General features: G+C 41.6%; 1 protein-coding gene across 1 annotated transcript in view; it reads right to left on the reverse strand.

The window, feature by feature from the left end:
- TTN (titin) overlaps positions 1 to 15,914 on the reverse strand; it is a 275,206-nt gene that overhangs the window by 20,466 nt on the left and 238,826 nt on the right. Inside the window, exons 277-297 of the mRNA XM_059395492.1 lie at positions 15,206 to 15,502; positions 14,516 to 15,103; positions 14,121 to 14,423; positions 13,707 to 14,003; positions 12,060 to 12,347; positions 11,644 to 11,943; positions 11,069 to 11,371; positions 10,664 to 10,969; positions 8,772 to 10,538; positions 8,162 to 8,455; positions 6,996 to 7,283; positions 6,584 to 6,883; positions 4,433 to 6,499; positions 4,034 to 4,336; positions 3,627 to 3,932; positions 3,223 to 3,513; positions 2,828 to 3,124; positions 2,395 to 2,700; positions 925 to 1,230; positions 563 to 844; positions 5 to 373 (exon numbers count right to left, since the gene is read on the reverse strand). Of these exons, the coding sequence (XP_059251475.1) occupies positions 5 to 373; positions 563 to 844; positions 925 to 1,230; positions 2,395 to 2,700; positions 2,828 to 3,124; positions 3,223 to 3,513; positions 3,627 to 3,932; positions 4,034 to 4,336; positions 4,433 to 6,499; positions 6,584 to 6,883; positions 6,996 to 7,283; positions 8,162 to 8,455; positions 8,772 to 10,538; positions 10,664 to 10,969; positions 11,069 to 11,371; positions 11,644 to 11,943; positions 12,060 to 12,347; positions 13,707 to 14,003; positions 14,121 to 14,423; positions 14,516 to 15,103; positions 15,206 to 15,502 (9,858 nt within the window). The remainder of the gene's footprint in view (positions 1 to 4; positions 374 to 562; positions 845 to 924; positions 1,231 to 2,394; positions 2,701 to 2,827; positions 3,125 to 3,222; positions 3,514 to 3,626; positions 3,933 to 4,033; positions 4,337 to 4,432; positions 6,500 to 6,583; positions 6,884 to 6,995; positions 7,284 to 8,161; positions 8,456 to 8,771; positions 10,539 to 10,663; positions 10,970 to 11,068; positions 11,372 to 11,643; positions 11,944 to 12,059; positions 12,348 to 13,706; positions 14,004 to 14,120; positions 14,424 to 14,515; positions 15,104 to 15,205; positions 15,503 to 15,914) is intronic.

Consider the following 15,914-nt stretch of genomic DNA (forward strand, 5'->3'; position numbering starts at 1 on the left):
TAGAGTGGTTTTTCCCAGGCCAGAGTGACAGTTGATTTGGTGACATCGACCACTTCTAGCTTTGTAGGCACCAGAGGTACTTCTGAGACCAGAACTGCATCAGATGTTTCACATGGTTCCCCTATGCCATAAATATTTTCCGGCAACACTCGGAAATAGTACATAGTTCCTTCTACAAGTCCGGAAATTCGGTAAAGTGTCTTGCTGCATTTGGTAGTTACTGTTTTGAATGCTCTCATGGCAGCTTCACGTTTCTCAATAATGTAATTGTTGACAGGAGCTCCACCATCAATTGTGGGAATTTCCCAGGTAATGGTTACAGAATCTCTTGATACTTCTTTAACTCTCACTGAAGGACAGGGACCAGGAGTATCTAAAAAAGTAGAATGTAAGATTCAAACTTATTTGCTGATTGGTTGGTAGATCTGTTTTGTGTTTTTCAGGAACACGTATTCAACATGGTTTCTCTCTAGAGAGGTGATCAATCTTGGGTCAAAGGTTTTTTTTTTTTTTTTTTAAGAAATCTACTTAGAGTGTAGTCAATTTTAAGACAAATACTTACCATATACTTTAACAAGGACTGTTGCTGATTTCTTGCCAGATTGATTTTCGGCTTCAATAGTGTATTTTCCAGCATCGTACCGGTTAACTTTGTCCACAATAAGTAAAGAGTAGCTGTCAGTGGTGTCAATAATGGCCCGGTTTGCAAGGTCAATGCCCTTCTTGCTCCATGTGATGACAGGAGGTGGTCTTCCAGATACAGACACCATCAGGCGCAATGAGGCCCCAGCTCTGATGGTCACAGTCTTCTTTAAATCATCGGCAAGCTCTAGGTCTGGTATTTCTGGAAAGCAAATGTCAAAACTTAATTTATGAATAGGTGCAATGAGAAAAAATTCACCTAAAAGCTTTTATTATAAATACCTAGTCTTTCCATGGGCTCAATTTCAGCAGTTGATTCGCTGTATTCACTCATACCCTTCGCATTCACAGCAGCAACCCTGAAGGAGTATTTCTGGCCCATTTTAAGCTCTGGCACAGTGAATTCAGTATTTCTTATTGTGGCATTGGTATGCACTCGGTACCAGTGATCAGTGTCTTTCTCTTGCATTTCAAGAACGTATCCTATGATGTCAATGCCACCATCATACATGGGCTTGGTCCATGCCAAACTAATGCTGGTCTTGGTGGTATCCACAACTCTTGGAGCAGAAGGTGGTCCAGGGGTATCTATGGAATTTAAAAAGGGCGAGTTCACATATTATACAAATAAGGAAGGTTTGAGGGTTTATATTTTTGGTTTTCAAGACTCACAAAGGCATTATTACTCTCCCCGCCCCACCACCAGTATTTCAAAAGGTCTTTTAATAAGGTTTATAAGGAAAAAAAAAACTCTGTGATTTATTAAAGTCAATATTTTAAAAGGTCTTTCTATAGTGTAGTAAAGGATTAAAATTTTTTAAAAAAGGATTCATTAAGTTGTATCCTTACTGGCCATAAGAAATACAAGTCACTTTATGATCTCTGCATCTTAACCCACAAGTATGTGGTCACCTTCCCTTTCTTCTGATTCTCCCACCCCCAGAAGAGTAAGGCATTTTTTTTTTTGTCCACACTCACCAAGATAATCTGTATAACTGGGCTCTTCTGATTTTATAGGACAGCGCTGAATGCTATATCATTATTATTCATATATCAACATCATTAATATTTTATTTAAAAATTACATTTCCTTAGGAAAGGTAAGTGGTTTCTTCCTGCTACTTTGGCTAGATATGTTGGATTCTTCTAGCTCCGCTCATTGCTTAAAAATACCTGTTCTCAGGCACTATCCCTTAGTCACTCAGCTCCCACAGGGTTAGTATCACTTGTCACCTCTGTGTTTCTACTGAGTATGCAAAGTGGTTTCCTCTTCTTCCACTATTCAGTCACAGTGGTTTATTCTTTTTAGTCAGGCTCAAACTCTGTACAAGGATTTGCCACTTATTTTTGAAGCTCTTGTGACAATTTTGTTAGGCACTTGTTAGAATACTAACCTTTATGCTCTTCTTAAACAAGACATCTTTTTTCTTTTTAGTAATTATTATCACATGCCACATTTTTCCCATTCTTAGGAATATTCACAAAATATATCTCTTTCATATTGGTAGTAAAATAATTTATTTTTTCATAGACTGGAAAATACTGTGATAATTTTTAGCGATGTAACTGCCAACTTATCAACAGAAGTAGTGGTTAAAATGTTCTGGCCTAGCTATATTTAAGATCCCTCTAATAAGCATATGCTTTTCTAGATCATTCATAAATTCTAGAGGTTCTTGAAAATGGTATATTGGAAAATTTGTAACATGGTTTTAATGGGCATTAGGTTTGTGTCTGATTCTTAGAACTCACATGATGGTTCTCGGCATGAGATAAAGTTGGAAGCTTCGCTGGGTTCACTGTTACCAGCAGCGTTCACGGCGGTGACCCGGAACTGGTAATCACAACCTTCCATGAGGCCAGTCACCTTCAGCCTGGTATCATATACCACGTAGTCTTTGTTGACACGTGTCCAGCGCAGGCTCTTTTTCTCACGTTTGTCTACTAGATAGTTGTTGATCTCATTACCACCATCAGATTCAGGTTTTGTCCACTGGATGATGATATGCTCTTTGCCGGCCCCAACTTCTTCGGGTATGCCCGGTTGTGATGGAATAGCTGTTTATATTTTTATGAAAGTGAGGATGGTCAGAATTATACAAAATCACTATTGATAGGATAGTCCCCCTTGCCCCCAATCCCATTATATTTAACTACCAAGTTGTTGCAGAGTGTTAATACTCACTGAATGAGTTTCTGGCTACAATTGGCTCTGATTCAATAGGCACACCAGGGCCATATTTGTTCACTGCCCGCACTCGGAATATGTATTCATTGTTCTTGATGAGTCTGGTAACAACGTGGGACAGGGTTGGGCATTCGCCTTCAACGATCACCCAGTTGAGTCTGCTAGTCTCTCGTCTTTCCACGATGTAGTGAGTTATTTCTGCCCCTCCATCTTCCTGAGGAAGGCTCCAGGCTAAAGTGCACTTTTCCTCTGTCACTCTGCTGACAGTGAGCTTTCCACATGGGCCAGGGGAATCTGAAACAGGTGTGAATGGTAAGCAGTGATTCAGATGTTTTTTTTCTACCCACACATGAAAATGCTGTACAAACTAAAAGAACATCTGACAGGCTTACCAAGAACTTTGACCAGGACAGACACAGCCTTGGTCCCACTGGCATTCTTCACTGTTAATGTGTATTTTCCGCTGTCACTTCTGTCACAGAACTTGATCACAGCAGTTGCACGCTTGCCTGTATACTGCAAAGAGACCTTTTCACAGAGATCTAGTTCCTTGTCCCCTTTGGTCCAGATAATTTTGGGTTCAGGTTTGCCACCAACTGCAGCATCGAGGACGAGATCCGAGCCTGCTCTGATGGTAACCAGGTCACCCTGTAATCTGGCATCCAGTTCAGCTTTGGGTGGAGCTATCATAGACAGAATGGATATGAATAAATATAGGACCATTTATTTTCACAAAAATTGTGATCATTTAAAAGGAGTACATTGATTATTATTTTATTATTATTATTATTATTACCATATTCATCTCTGCAAGTGACAGGGCCTGTGGATTCTGATCCTTTGCTAATTACTCCTGCTGCATTCTTAGCCAACACACGGAATTCATAAGTGTCTCCTTCACTGAGAGCAGTCACAGTGAAGAAATTGTCGGATACGATGGTATAGTTGCATTTTAGCCAGCGGCCATCTCCAACCTCACTGATGGGCTTACGCTCTACGATGTAGCCCACCACCTTGCTGCCACCATCATAAACCGGGGCAGACCAAATCAGTGACACTGTTGATCTTGTGACATCTGTCACCTCTGGTCTTCCTGGTGCATCTGGAAGGGATGCGAAAGTCAAGTTAAAAAAAAATACAACTCTGAATTCTAGTGTCGATGATGATGATAAACTAATGTACCCATTCAATTTTGATACATACCAACTGGGTTTTGAGCCATCATAGGTCTTGAAGCTTCACTGGCTTTGCTAACACCTGCAGCATTGAGTGCATATGTTCTGAACTGGTATTCAAGACCTTCTACCAAACCACTCACTTTGTAGTTGCACTCTAAGCATGGCACTTTGTTTTCTTTCACCCAAAGAATGGTGTTCCGTTCTTTCTTCTCAACCCAGTAGCCAATGATTTTACTGCCACCATCATGGTAAGGTTCTTCCCAACGAATGGACATGGCATTGGCAGACACGTGGTAGACTTCAGGTCTGGTAGGAGCACTTGGCGGGACTAAATACAAACAAAGGCATCAAATATGAATACAATTTTATAAAATTCAGGGGAAATACTTAATAATGAAGTTTGAAATATTTTTATTTTTCTTACCGAATGGATGCTCTGCAATTACTGGTGCTGATTCTAGAGGCTTGCTGACACCAAATCTGTTCTCTGAACTGACCCGGAAAGAATATTCCATGTATTTTGTGAGATGAGTGACTTTAATCTGAGTGCGCTTGACGCTGGAATTGACAAGCTGCCAAGCTGTTGTACCCGATTCACGCTTTTCAACTATGTAATTGGTAATGTCAGTGCCTCCATCATCTTTAGGTTCAGCCCATGACAGAACACACGATTCAGCCGAGACAGATGAGACCTCAATGGGGCCAGTGACTGGGCCTGGCCTTCCAATGACCACAACTGTGATGGTAAATGTTTTAACACCAGCTGTATTTTCCAGGGTCAAGAAGTATCTTCCAGAGTCACCTCTCATGCTATCCTTCACAGACAGGGTGGTTCTGTCTTTTGTTGTTGTGATACTCACTCGATCTGTCTCCTTAAGTCTCATTTCTTCAAGCTTCCATGTTACTTTGGGAGCAGGACGACCAGTGATTGGGACATCAATGGTAAATGTGCTTCCTGCTTTGCAAGTTATGAGCTGATTAGTAATTCCAGTGAGATCAGCAGTGGGCTCAATTTGAGGCTCCTTGATGATGACGGAGGAGAAGGCTTCCCTGGGTTCGCTGTAGCCAGCATCATTCTTAGCCTTCACACGGAATTCATATTCAGTGTTCTCAACCAGGCGCTCCACTGTGAAAGTCATCTGTTTGGTGCGACCAGCCTCCACCCAGAAGTCAGATCCCTTTTGTCTCATTTCGAGAAGGTAGCCAGTGATCCGGCTGCCTCCATCATGGTCGGGTTTAAGCCATGCTAAGACTGCCGACGATTTGCTCGTGTCAATGATGTCAAGTCTCTTAGGTGGAGCGGGCTGTTCTGTGGCTACGATCGGTTCTGCCATTTCATAGGGTTCACCCACACCGTACTCATTTTCAGCAGAAACACGAAAATAGTATGGAACGCCTTCTGCCAGGTCACTGACCTTGAGGATCTGACGAGTGCATTTTTCACTGATAGCCTGCCAGCTACGACGACTTGCTTCTCGTTTTTCTACCACATAATGATGGATTCGGGCACCCCCATCAAGGATAGGAGCATCCCACATCAGTGTAACAGATCCACGGGTCACATCCTTGAAAGTGATTGGGCCAGGTGGGCCTGGAGTGTCTAGCACCTTTACAGTGAATGTGATTGACTTACTACCACTGTTGTTTTCTATGGTAAGGGTGTATTTCCCTGCATCATTTCTGTTGCAGTTTTCCACAGTGAGGGTGCTGAAGGAGTCTGTTGTGTGGATGTCAGCCCGAATGCTCAGGTTGGAGTCAGACTTGGTCCACACAGCCGTAGGAGTCGGTCTACCCTGGTAGGCAATGAAGAGGCGGATACTGGCCCCAGCTCTAACAATATGGGTCTGCTTGAAGTTTGCATCAATGTCTAACTCAGGAGCTGCTAATCGGTCAACTGCTTTAATTGCGCCGGTCACTTCGCAGCTCTCTCCTTTTCCGGCACCGTTGATAGCACTAACCCGGAATTTGTATTCTTCACCTGCTTGCAGGTCAGTGACTGTGTATCTCATTTTCACACACGCCTCTGCATTTACCTTTTGCCAGTCTCCTAAGTCAGCTTTGCACATTTCAATGATATATCCAATTATTTCCATGCCGCCATCAAACACTGGCTTAGACCATTCTAAGCTCACGGTTGTCTTGGACGTGTCGGTCACCTTGACCACAGTGGGAGCACTTGGTGGGCTGACCGGCTCTCGACATTTGATTAGTCTTGAGATACCACTTGCAGGTCCCACTCCTGCTGCATTTTCAGCCATGACGTGGAATTCATACTCATTGCCCTCTATCAGACCAGTGACTTTGAATCTCGTCTCAGAGATTGGTCGTTTGCTGATCACTTTTACCCATCGTGTGCTTTTCTTTTCTCTCCTTTCAAGGATGTATTGTTGAATTTCGTTGCCACCATCTGATTCTGGCCTCGCCCATGTCAGGGTAATGCTATTGCCGGTTACATTACTAGGTTCTGGAGTGCCGGGGGCATCAGGAACAGCTGTAAAATTAAGACAAATTAGACATGTGGATTGGAAGTTAATCTTACGACATGGTACCCCTTAGAAAAACAACAGATACTTACTGTATTGTATTTGAGCAACTACTGGATCAGAATCAAGCGGCCTCCCAACACCAAACTTGTTAACTGCAGAAACACGGAATTGGTATTCATTGCCATTTATTAGTTTGGTGGCAGTATAGCTGTGGGCCTGGCAGTTATCTTCAATTAGTGCCCAAGAAAGTCTGCTGGTTTCCCGTTTCTCAATGATGTAGTGAGTGACGGGAGCACAGCCGTCATTGACAGGAGCATCCCACCACAGGGTCACCTTCTCGCCAGTGATATTGGTGAATCTTATTGGCCCAACTACTTTTCCTGGTGTGTCTGTAAGAAAAGGTTCCAGAGTTAATTTTTCCTTGCCCCTTAAAGTACAATCAGGCATGTCTCTAACCCAAGTCCTATAAATTATAAGATTAAGAAGTTGTTTCACAAGTACCTTGTACTTTCACCGTAATTTCTGCTTTTGAGGAGCCAGATGCATTTTTGGCTTCCACACAATATACACCACGATGGTCCCGGGTAGCATCTCTAACAAAAAGGCTGGTGGATCCTAGGACATCAGTTATTTCCATATTCATCTTCTTTTCAATTTCTACTCCATCTTTGAACCAAGTTACTCGAGGTACTGGCCGTCCCTGCACCAAAGCTTTAATTCTGAGGCTCTCTCCAGACTTAATAATGAGACCATCAAAGTACTCAGGGCCAAACTCTACAGTTGGTGGAACTATAAAAGATATAGAAATAATATGCGTTAGTTTGGCTAGATAAAAACGTAAGCATGTTTTTCATTAGCACCATATCCTAAAGCCTGGAATGGTAATGTATATCCTGTGTTACCAAAGCTTGTTGTGAAAGCAGGATTGAGAATTGAGAATCGAGATTATGGGGCAGGACATCTGCATGCTACGAAGTCATCCCCTTTTTATGTCTATCGTGTTATTAATCTTGCATTGCCATTTGTAATTAGAAGATATTTATAGATCATTTACTTCCTAATGCTGCTGTATATTCAAACAAGTTCTTGTAGGAGGTCATCAGCTGCACTCAAGCAAGGGGAGGACTGTACCACAGGGGTGTGCTGTATTTTAGTAACTTCAGAAAAGCTGGACAGTTATTCTTGAGAGTGTTTTTATTATAAAGGACTGGAATTACAAAACTCAAAACTCCTTCCCATTTGCATGCTATTTATATGGCAACAGAGTGAAACAATAACCATGCTAAAAAGAATCAATGCTAATTAGTTAATTTTTTTCCTTCTTTTTATTTGAAAGGTAGAAAATCTAATTCATCCACATAGCAGTCCTGGGAAATCTATATGAAATGGTGTTCTTGTTCCCCTGTTATAGACCGGGGCCAAAGGTATCTTTAAAAAACGTGACTGCTCTTGGGACGCCTGGGTGGCTCAGTGGGTTCAAGCCTCTGCCTTCAGCTCAGGTCATGATCTCAGGGTCCTGGGATTGAGTCCCATATTGGGCTCTCTGCTCTGTGGGGAGCCTGCCTCCTTTCTCTCTGTCTGCCTCACTGTCTACTTGTGATCTCTGTCAAAAAAAAAAAAAAGTGACTGCTCTTAAGCGTGTTTGGCGATCAGTTGGAAATGCTCACCATTTTCGTCTCTTGTCATGATAATGCCAGAAGACTGTGAAGGCGGACTTATGGTACCGACGGCATTTCTTGCAATTATTCTGAACTCGTATCGGTCCCCAGGACTAAGTCCTGTGACTGTGTACTGACATTCACTGACGTCAGTAAAGTTGCATCTGACCCAGCGATCGCTTCCTTGCCGTTTCTCAATGCTGTAGGCCACAATCTTACTGCCCCCGTCACGCAGGGGTGGGTTCCATTTAAGTGTGATGGTTTCCCGGGTGACATCAATGTAGTCAGGAGTGCCAGGAGGGTCTGAAAAAGTATGGAAATTAACTCTATCATTTCTGTAATCCATTTTTATCATCAATTCATTCACAGTGGAAGAAAAAAATAAATAAATCCCCCAAGCTAATTTTAATTTCATATTTTTTTTTTGTAGCTAAGCTTTAAAAAGAACTTGAAAGAATTAGACTGACTTAAAATCATTCCCTTTGCTTTACTCAACTAGCTCTCGAGAGTGGACAGAAGATAGGTGAGGAGCAGATAAGTGGAAGAAAAGCAGTGTGTGTTTGTAGTAGGATATTCAGTTGCTGAATTAGATATATTCCAGAAATATTCAGTTACTTACCTACTGGAGAAACAGCTAAAGTAAATTTGCTTGGGTCACTGGGCGAGCTTAGGCCAGCAGAATTTTCAGCATATACACGGAACTGGTAATCTAGGCCTTCCATGAGTCCCGTAACTCTATATTCTCTTCCAGATATTGGTGATGTATTAACTCTTTGCCAGAGGATGCTATTTCTTTCTTTCTTTTCAACATGGAATCCAGTAACTTCTGAACCACCATCATAAACTGGAGCGTCCCAAGTTAGTGACATGCCATCAGAAGTCACGTTGTATACAACTGGCTTTCCTGGGGGGCCAGGAATCCTGAACTGGTGTTTCGCCACAATAATGTTTGAGACAAGTGGCTCGCTGACTCCGTATCTATTTTCCGCCCTAACCCTAAACTGGTATTCAGCATCTTTGACCAGATTAGGAACTTTGAAAGTTGTCCGGGCAACACTTGAACACACCATCTTCCAATTAGTTTGTGAAGTTTCCCGCTTCTCAATGCTGTAACAGGTAATTTCTCCTCCTCCGTCATCTTCAGGCACATCCCAGGACATGATGACACTGTCAGCCTTGATTTCATCAAATCGAATGGGCCCTTTGGGCTTGGACGGTGGGCCAAGTGTGATGATTGTAATGGGATAGGCATTTCTACAGACAGCATTATCGAGAATAAGGGTGTATTTCCCTCCGTTTTCTTTCTTGACGTTCTTAATACTCAAAGTAATTTTGTTTTCGGTTTTACTGAAACGAACATGCTCGGTTTCTTTCAGTGGCAAACCATCTTTCAGCCAACTGATAGATGGTTTGGGTTTTCCTTTATAAGGCAATTCGAGGTGTACATTATGCCCAATTCTCACAGCGATCTGTGCCCCAGGGATATCTGACAGGTCAACTTCAGGTGTAATCACAAGTTCTTTCACTGTAATTGGCCCAATAGTAACAGCATCACTGAGTCCTTTCTCATTTTTGGCAGATACTCTGAATTCCAGGACTGACTGTTCCTTAAGTTGGGTAACTTCAATTTCACAGGTCTTACTTGTGCCGGCATGTGACCATGTTTGTTCACCTTTCCCTTTCCTTTCCACAACATATTCTGTGATGATGCTACCACCATCAAAGTCAGGCTTGGTCCAGCTCAGGGTGACAGATGTCTTTGTCGAGTCTTTCACGGAAAGATCACGGATAGGAGCTGGGACTTCAGCAGCCTTCACTGGCTCAGTAGTTTCACAGGGCTCCCCAACTCCAATTTCATTTTCTGCAAGAACTCTGAAGAAGAATGGAGTTTTCTCTGACAAATCTGTTATCTTAAAGGTTGTACTGGTACATTTGTGTGACACTGAAGACCATGTTCTCTTGGTGGCATCCCTCTTTTCAATGACATAATTGATTATGGGAGATCCTCCGTCAATGAGAGGAGGATCCCAGAACAGAGTGACTGTGCCTCGAGAAACATGTTTCACCTGTAGTTTCTGGCAGGCAGCTGGTGTATCCAGCACTTTAACACTCACAGTGGAAGACTTTGCTTGACCAACGCCATTTTCTATTGTGAGAATATATTTCCCTGTATCATTGCGAGTGACTTGAGGAATGATGAGTAATGAAGATGAATCAGTGTTCTGAATGTTGTATCTGGCATCACTGCCAAGATTCTTCTCATCTTTTCTCCATGTGACAGTAGGTGGAGGTCTGCCTTTGAAGGGAATCAACACTTGTACGTCTTCACCAGCTTTAGCTATAACAGAGGTTCTGAGAGCCACATCTAGGTCAATCTCTGGTTCCTCTGTAGACGTAAAATGGACATAAATTTTGAATTTTAAAGCAAGAAAATGAATGATTTCCTAGACGCACTCTCATTAAAAAAAAACAAAAACACACACACACACAACAATACGAGTAGGTACATACCAAGTATATCTTTAGCTTGCACAGGTTCAGTCATTTCTATAGGTTCTCCTTGTCCAGCACAGTTTACAGCAGATACCTGGAAGTAGTAGTTGACTCCAGGTGTCAGGTTCGATACCACATATTCTGTGGTTCTGACTTCTCCCTTGGTAGAGACAATAGTCCATTCCTCTTCCTCTCCTTGTCTCATCGCAACAACGTATCCAGTAACAGCACTGCCTCCATCATAGACGGGTTTACTCCAGCCAAGAGTGATAGAGGATTTGGTTGAATCTGCGACTCTTATCTTAGCTGGTGGGCCTGGAGGGTCTGGAATGACCAGAATTACACTCAGTGATTACATGGTCATGTACAATTTAGGGACATGAAGGAGACATAGGTGAAGATGCTGCATTGATGAGCACTTACCGATTGGATCGGCAGCTTTGTAGAAGTCAGATGGTTCAGAAAATGGACCCTGACCAGCAGCATTTACAGCACAAACTCGGTATTGGTAGTCACTGTTTTCCGTTAGTCCGGTCACTTTCTCTCTGGTGTCACGGATAGTCTCCTTTAAGACTTTAAACCATGCTAGACTCTTCTTGTCTCTTTTCTCAAGGAAATAGCCGCTTACTTCACTGCCACCATCTGCAACTGGCCTGCTCCAGACAACAGTCATTGAATTCTTGGTAATCTTGGTTACCTCTGGTATGCCTGGAGGCCCAGGAGTAACTATTTAGAAAGAAAAAGGAAAAAATGAGTTTGAAGGATTGACATCACTGATAAATTCTACCTTTCAATCTTCAAATCCTATGCAAGAGTATAGTGTAGTAGTTGCACTGACTATCCTTTCCCTTGTGACAAAGATGACAGTGAGGGGAGATGTGAGACAAAATAAAACATTCTAAGAAAATCATTCTGAGAAAACATACAAGTTAGCAGAGTAATTCATTTGAAAAATTTCAAACATTCGATTTCAGTTTGCTGATGAACTCATGTCTCACCAAAGGCATTCTTTGCTACCACGGGGTCAGATTCCAGTGGATCCCCAATTCCATATTTGTTTACGGCTCGAACCCGGAAGATGTATTCATTTCCTTTGATAATTTTGGTGGTGGTTATGATGCACTCTTCCAAATTTTCAGACACCATAGACCACACTACGCGGCTTGTCTCACGTTTTTCCACGATGTAGTGAGTGATTTTTGCACCACCATCATCCACTGGAGGGTGCCAGAGAAGGGTTATTTTTTCAGCAGTGACCGTCTTAAATTCAATGGGACCACCTGGAGGTCCTGGTTTGTCTGTGAATGAAAGAATAAAACAATATGTCAGTCAGTACTTTTTAAAAAACTACTAATTTAAAATTGCTAAGTTCTAGGCAACCAAAATATGACATTGGCCTATCAGCAGCACCTACCAAGGATCTGTACTCTGATGGTGGCCGAGGCTGAGCCCATGGCATTCCTTAGTTTTAGTTCATAGCTTCCACTATTCAGGCGACTTGCATCTTTGATGAGTATAGATGCAAGGTCGGTGGTATTTTCGACACACACCAGTGCATTGGTTTGTAACTCTTTATCATCTTTATACCACTCAATTGTAGGCTCAGGTTTGCCAGAAATGCCAGCTCTGAGCTTTACTGATGTACCTGCTCTGTATTTCACAACCTCTGTATATTCTAGAGGCAAATCAATTACAGGTCCACCTGTGGGAAAAACAGATGAGAAATATTTAAAAGATCATAAGGATGGAAAAAAATAATTGCAACATCAAAGCAATGTCATTGGCTTTTACTAAGTAATATCTAAGTATATAATAGTTCTAATTTTATATATTTATTATTTTAAACATTTAAATTTTGGAAGCCAGGCTTCTATCCAGATGGGAAATATAGGTTGTGAGGAAGCTCTGTCCTTCGGTGACACTGTAGTAATCACACAGGCACTTCAGTGCCTTTGAAATGTATTTTAAAGTCTATCAGGTGTTTAATTTCTGGGACAGAATGGGATACGGTAGTGAGAACATCCTCGAAGAAGCTGCATTATACATTTTGTCTCATCCTAGGTTCTCCTTTCTTTTCCTCGGACTATCTCCTATTCTAGTTTTCCCTTTGCAGTTCACTGACATCCAACTTTGGGTCGTTCAAGTCGGACTCTTGAAGTCTGAATTCTTTACTCACAGAGCTCTATATGTCACTGGACAGATTTTCTGCCAGGCTGCTTAGAACTTTTGAGAAACAGAACTAAATTTGACTTGTTTCACAGTCTCACAACAGTGTCCACAAAGCCTGATTCATAAAGAGCAGCCCTGCGATTCTGAGCATGAGAACAGGAGCGGATACTTCTGCCTGGACACCAGAGAGACTCCTTGAACACAGGGAACTTTTAGACAAGGTATCACAGGATACCTAAGCCTCAAGAAATTTTAATTTTGAAACTGCTATGAAGTTGAATGTGTTCCTGTTTTCCAGAATGGCCAAGTATGGTTTTTTTGGAATGACAACAACATAGAGTCCTGGAGTCTCTTTGAATTCCCACTCTACACTAATGAGCTTCTCCATGTTAGGGAAGTTACATAAGTGCTCTGAACCTCAGTTCCTGTTCTGTAGAATGGGCCAATGTTAGGGTTGTTAAAATTAAGGGAGAGAATTCATGAAAAATACCCAGCAAATTTTAGCTACTGCTAATACTATTATTGTTAACGCCTCTGTTTAGTTTTTTACTTATTTAAGGGTAATATTTTCTGTGCATTCAACCATGGTTTTAATTATTGACTATGATAGTTTAAAATAGAAAAGGGAAAGTAGCAGCTCATACCAAGCATTTAACAAGTTGAATTTGGAAGGGACTTTAGATATCCTGTTGTCCAAATCTCACATTTCACAGTTAAAAGAGCAGGAGATACTAAGGAATTCTCCTGAGACTCCCAGCTGTTGTACATACTTTCTTCTAAATATCTAATTAAGGTGCATAGTAAAAGATATTCTATAGATCAGGACTAGAAAAAGTATGGACAAACATTGAGTTAAATTGCTTTTGGGATTCAAAGTTCTAAAAATGCTTACCATAAGAATCAATGCACGTAATGGGGCCTACAACCTCAGATGGATTGCTGACTGAACCAACGGCATTCCTTGCAAAGACACGGAATTCATACTGGGAATTCTGTGTTAAGCCAGAAACGACAAATTGAGTCTCGATAACATTGGTGAAGCTGGCCTTGGTCCATCGGCCATCTGGGAGGTCTCGTCTCTCAACAATGTAGCCTGTTATCTTGCTTCCTCCATCAAAAGCTGGTTGTTGCCATGAGAGGCTGACAGAGTTCTTTGAAATATCGGTGATACGGACATTTCTTGGAGGCTCTGTGGTAAGAAGAGAAGGCAAGTCAGTGGAACTTGCGTCAACATTATTTTGCTTTGCAGAAATAAGAGTTGCATTTTTAAGTAGTCTGAATCCTCCTCCCCATGAAAAATACATACCACAGGCATCAATGGCTAGGACTGGCTCAGAAGGATGGCTGGGTTTTCCAATACCAGCAGCATTTTCTGCATATACTCTGAATTCATAAATAAGTCCAGCACTGATTGTTGTGACTTTGAAATGAGTTGTGCGGATGACCAATTTGTTGGCTTTTTGCCATAAAATACTGTTTCTGTCTTTCATTTCCAGGTGATAGCCAATAACTGGACTGCCTCCATTGGACACTGGTTCATGCCAGCCCACGGTGATGCTTTCTCGAGTAACATTAGTGACCCATGGTGTAGATGGTGGTCCAGGTGTTGCTACAGAAGAGAGAAATCCCTTAGGTTAATACAGACACTTAAAATATTTTTGTAAATAAAAACCTGGGATCCTTAAAAAGTTTGCAACTTACTGTATGGTAGTTTGACAAGCACACACGCTGAATCTATGTGATCGCTGATGCCGAAGCGATTTTCTGCCTTGATGCGGAATTGGTATTCTTCTCCTGTGGTCAGCTTCATGATTTTAATCGTGGTCCTTGCAACTGTTGTAGACACTTCAGTCCATACTGCCGTACTTGTCTCTCTCTTGAGTACAATGTAATTAGTAACTTGACTTCCACCATCATACTTTGGTGGCTCCCATTTGAGAGTCACACTTTCTTCTGTTATATTGCTAATAACAACAGGGCCAGTTGGGGGACCAGGCCTGTCCAGTACAATGATGTTAAGGAAAGCTTTGGTTGTTCCACTGGAGTTGGCAGCAGTGATCTCGTATCTTCCAGCATCAGTGGTAACGCTTTCTTTGAGATTGATGGTCAGGTTCTCAGCAGTAACTTCAGTATTAAATCTCATGGTTGCCTTTAGGGGGACACCATCTTTTGATAAGGTCACTTTGGGCAGTGGTTTTCCAGAAATTGGAATATCAACTTTAAGGTTTGAACCAGCTCTCACGTATACAGTATGACTTGGGAAATTCTTCATATCAATTTCAGGTGGTTCTGAAAAATAAGCATACAGTAGATGAAGGTGAAAAAGGGTCTCTAAAAATGAAATCAACAAAAACCATCTGAAATTTTGCTTCTACGTAAAATTAGACATACCTAGTTGTTCCTTAATAAGAACAGGAAGCAGAAGCTCTCTTGGGTCGCTCAGACCAGCTTGATTTTCAGCAGACACCCGGAAAAAGTATTCAGAGTTCTCTCTCAGACCAGAAACAATATGATGGGTTGACTTGACCACCGCACATCTCACCCAATTTTTCTGTCCCTTTTCTAGTGCTTCAACAACATAGTGTACAATCCTGCTTCCACCATCGTGTTCTGGCTTCAGCCAGGTCAGGGAAACACTATCTCTGGATACACCTGTTACTCCAAGTTTTTCCGGTGGGCTTGGTTTTTCTAAGAAAGTAAAACACCAGAAAAAAGGGATTATTACAACATTTTTTCCCCATGTGTTCTTTCTGCATTGTCAAAGAAAACTTTTAAATGAAGCCCACATTCTTCCTCTGATTTGAGTCTGTCTTACTTTTTATATAACAAGTTTGGGTTCTGAGCCAAGCGAAGCTACCCCAAGCTTTGTCATTACATGTCATAGTATGTGGTAGTATCCAAATTCAAATGAAGTGTCGAGTGACTAGATTAAATAGTAAAATTTATCTCAAATTTATCCTGGGTATAAAAGTGAGGAATAAGATGAACAATCTTCATAATACAGTTTCTGCACACATGCCATATATATGTGAAGTCAAATTCAGTTATATTTAAATTCAATATATATGATCTACTTCTAGCTTTGTAAATTTCCACATTT

Source organism: Mustela nigripes, chromosome 3 (genome assembly GCF_022355385.1).
Source record: "Mustela nigripes isolate SB6536 chromosome 3, MUSNIG.SB6536, whole genome shotgun sequence".
Classification (NCBI taxonomy): Eukaryota; Metazoa; Chordata; class Mammalia; order Carnivora; family Mustelidae; genus Mustela; species Mustela nigripes.